The sequence below is a fragment of the Sinocyclocheilus anshuiensis genome, unplaced genomic scaffold (genome assembly GCF_001515605.1).
Source record: "Sinocyclocheilus anshuiensis isolate Anshui unplaced genomic scaffold, SAMN03320099.WGS_v1.1 scaffold902, whole genome shotgun sequence".
Taxonomy (NCBI): Eukaryota; Metazoa; Chordata; class Actinopteri; order Cypriniformes; family Cyprinidae; genus Sinocyclocheilus; species Sinocyclocheilus anshuiensis.
The window spans coordinates 62,677-66,214 of record NW_015537974.1 but is presented as its reverse complement, the minus strand read 5'-3'; the positions used below and the strand labels follow the sequence as shown (position 1 = coordinate 66,214).

At 38.9% G+C, this 3,538-nt stretch overlaps 1 protein-coding gene across 3 annotated transcripts in view; it reads left to right on the top strand.

Moving 5' to 3' along the window:
• Window positions 1-3,538, top strand: part of LOC107671682 (lamin-A-like) — a 36,877-nt gene that overhangs the window by 30,961 nt on the left and 2,378 nt on the right. For all 3 annotated transcript variants that reach the window (XM_016464602.1, XM_016464594.1, XM_016464613.1), the window contains 5 exons: window positions 722-1,007; window positions 1,089-1,196; window positions 1,272-1,391; window positions 1,504-1,563; window positions 2,862-3,077. In XM_016464602.1, the coding sequence (XP_016320088.1) occupies window positions 722-1,007; window positions 1,089-1,196; window positions 1,272-1,391; window positions 1,504-1,563; window positions 2,862-3,077 (790 nt within the window). The remainder of the gene's footprint in view (window positions 1-721; window positions 1,008-1,088; window positions 1,197-1,271; window positions 1,392-1,503; window positions 1,564-2,861; window positions 3,078-3,538) is intronic.

Below are 3,538 nucleotides of genomic sequence, written 5' to 3'. Positions count from 1 at the left end.
ACCACATGTGACGACCCCGGGCTGGATTCCGCTTCGTCCACGGTGAAAGCCGATCCGGCGATCAACAGCGCGAAGTTGATGTATTTCCTTAGCGACCAGCACGGATCAGCTCCAGGCATGATGAAGCGGATATCGTCCTCTTTTGGAAGACCAAACAAAGTAGTTTCGCTTTCACAACGAAACACAGCGTCTCCACGGCATGGCGGCGGCGGCAACAACAATACTACAGCGAGAATAAAAGTTAAGCCTTCTTTCTTTGCGTGAACATTTGGGCGGTGTTATGCAAATCTTCCCACATCGTGACGTAGACATGTGGGGGCGTGTTAGAACGAGCCGTTTTAGGTAGGCGTGGTTGACTCTTAATTTTTATAAAGAATATCTCTTTGGATTTGAGACTTTAGTCTTTGCAACGTTACAGATCTTCTTTATGCACCAAGAGCTTGTAACACTCCAAAGAGAAAGGAAAAATTGAAATCGCATCATATGACCCCTTTAAAAAAAATTCTAACTAAAAGACAAAAAAGCATATAAATAAAACTTAAATTTGAATCATTTTAAATCTAAGAGTAAAAGCATTAAAGCTATTCTGATTAATTAATTGCATATATCAATATTTGCTAAGATAATTATACTAATTGTAATAGGACTTGTGGTGAATGATAGCCTCATGCATTTACTTACAAATCATCCTCACATCCTTTGCCCTGCTATCCCGGTTTAGGTTGCGACTCTCCCCGAGTCCCCCTCCTGTCCGTGGGGTGACTGTGACCCACTCCTCGGGTTCTGGCACTCATACACGTGTGTTCCAGAGCAGCACCAGTCGTACCTCTTCAGGCAGTGCTAAAAAACGTCGTTTGAATGATAATGACAGCGATGTCTCCAGTGTGGTTGGCGGAACCGTTACTCGCACACGCGTCGCGCAGCAGGCCTCTGCCAGCGGCCGTGTGACCGTGGATGAAGTGGACATGGAGGGCAGATATGTTCGGCTCAGTAACAAATCTGACCAGGTGAGAAGGAAAAGGAGCTTTGGGAACCAATAAAAAGGAATTCAGTATTTACTTTTTATTAAATAAATCTTCTTCCTCCAGGATCAAACTATGGGTCACTGGCAGGTGAAGAGGCAGATTGGTTCCGGCACTCCCATCGTCTACAAGTTCCCGCCAAAATTTACCCTGAAGGCAGGACAGACCGTCACGGTATGTTTCGATTTACAGCGTAATAGTCACACTTTTTTAAATACCCGACTCACTGCAGTGTCTCTCTGCTGTCAGATTTGGGCTGCAGGAGCTGGAAGAACCCACAGTCCTCCTTCTGACCTGGTGTGGAAGACCCAGAACTCATGGGGCAGTGGAGATCTGTTCCAGACCACCCTCATCAGCTCCAGTGGGGAGGTGGGATACTGAACCAAACCAGCCAGTTTTTTGAATAAGGTTTTATTTGATTTGAGGTAGCTAAGTGACTCATTCGCTTCCCTTTTTTCTTTATTTGTTTGTATTTCTCTAGGAAATGGCCATGAGGAAGGTCACACGCACTCTATTCCAGGATGAGGAAGATGATGATATGGTACTTAGTCAATTGCACGTCTCAAAATGTTGTAGTAATCTCTTATTTTTTTTGCACGATATATTTTGAGTTTTTCCAGGTTAAATTGAAAACATGAGTTCTTAGGACCAGTGTTGGGGAGTAACTAGTTACATGTAACGGAATTACGTAATTTAATTACAAAATAAAAGTAATTGTAATCAGTTACAGTTACTGAGAAAAAGGATGTAATTAAATTACAGTTACTTATGAAAATGTTAAGGATTACAAAGGGGGTTACATCTGCTTTTTTCACACACACTCTCACATACAGATTTTATTGATTTCTTTCATAAATTGCAGTGATGCCTTGACCCCAGCCTCAGTCCATTCCTTGTGAAGTTCACTCAAATTCTTGAATCGATTTTGCTTGACAATCCTCATAAGGCTTCGGTTCTCTCGGTTGGTTGTGCATCTTTTTCTTCCACACTTTTTCCTTCCACTCAACTTTCTGTTAACATGCTTGGATACAGCACTCTGTGAACAGCCAGCTTCTTTGGCAATGAATGTTTGTGGCTTACCCTCCTTGTGTAGGGTGTCAATGATTGTCTTCTGGACAACTGTCAGATCAGCAGTCTTCCCCATAATTGTGTAGCCTAGTGAACCAAACTGAGAGACCATTTTGAAGGCTCAGGAAACCTTTGCAGGTGTTTTGAGTTGATTAGCTGATTGGCATGTCACCATATTCTAATTTGTTGAGATAGTGAATTGGTGGGTTTTTGTTAAATGTGAGCCAAAATCATCACAATTAAAAGAACCAAAGACTTAAACAACTTCAGTCTGTGTGCATTTAATTTATTTAATACACGAGTTTCACAATTTGAGTTGAATTACTGAAATAAATGAACTTTTCCACGACATTCTAATTTATTGAGATGCACCTGTACTAGACAAAGTCGAGCTACAATCACATAATCGAAATCTATAGTCTGGCATCACAAGTCTAAAGTTTTAACATGACTTTTTAAAAAGATGAATTATTGCTTTAAGTCGACCGAAATCTAACTTTTGAAATGCATTTAAATGCATTTTCTTCACAGTATAAGGTGTATGATGTGTGTATGATGTTTAAAACCACTCTGGTCATAATGAACATCATGTTATTTCTTTACCCAGTGTACTTTTGTTAATGGCTGTTAGTTGGGTTTGTTTTGGGTGTAGCCTTCTCACAGTGAATCATAGCACTAAAATGAACTGAGAGCAGCCAGACTTCATCTCTATAATAAGATCCAATAGGTTCTCAGTCTCATTTGTTCTCTGTTTACTGTCTCCCCCTGCAGGCCGCCCACAGCACATGCGGGGATAGTGAGTACAACCTCCGCAGCCGTACGGTGGTCTGTGGCTCATGTGGGCAGCCTTCAGATAAAAACAGCAGCTGCGTGACGGCCAGCTCTGGAGTGTCGAGTGCGGCGCGCTCCTTCAGCAGTGGAGGGGGGCTGCCTGAAGCATTTGTCTCTCCCTCACACTTTATTGTGAGCAATGACAAACGCAGACAGGTTTGTATTTATTTTATTTTACTGAGTTACATCAGAATTTTGAATTTTCAAATATTTTTTGTTAGATGACATCAAGATGTGTGTAAAAAAAAAAATAAAATGATTGGTTTTTGTCTTAGATTAAAAAAGATTTTTAAAATCTATTTTAATCATTTTTAAACAAAATAATGTATAAAATAATTTAAAAAATCAATTAACTAAATCAATGTACCAAAAATGTTTTTGTCTTATCCTTTAAGTTAGATAAAAGAAAATGCTAAAACAATTTTAATGAATGTGATTTTTATTTAAATAAAAAATTAACATTAAAATAGTAATACAGATTTAATAATAATAATTTTGTTTGTAACTAAGACTAAGAGCATTAACAAAAAATCTGAAAAACCAAGTAGCAAAGTTTTAAAGTTTTTTTTAAATCAAATTTTAAGACTAAAAAGATTAACAGAAAAATGTGAAAAATC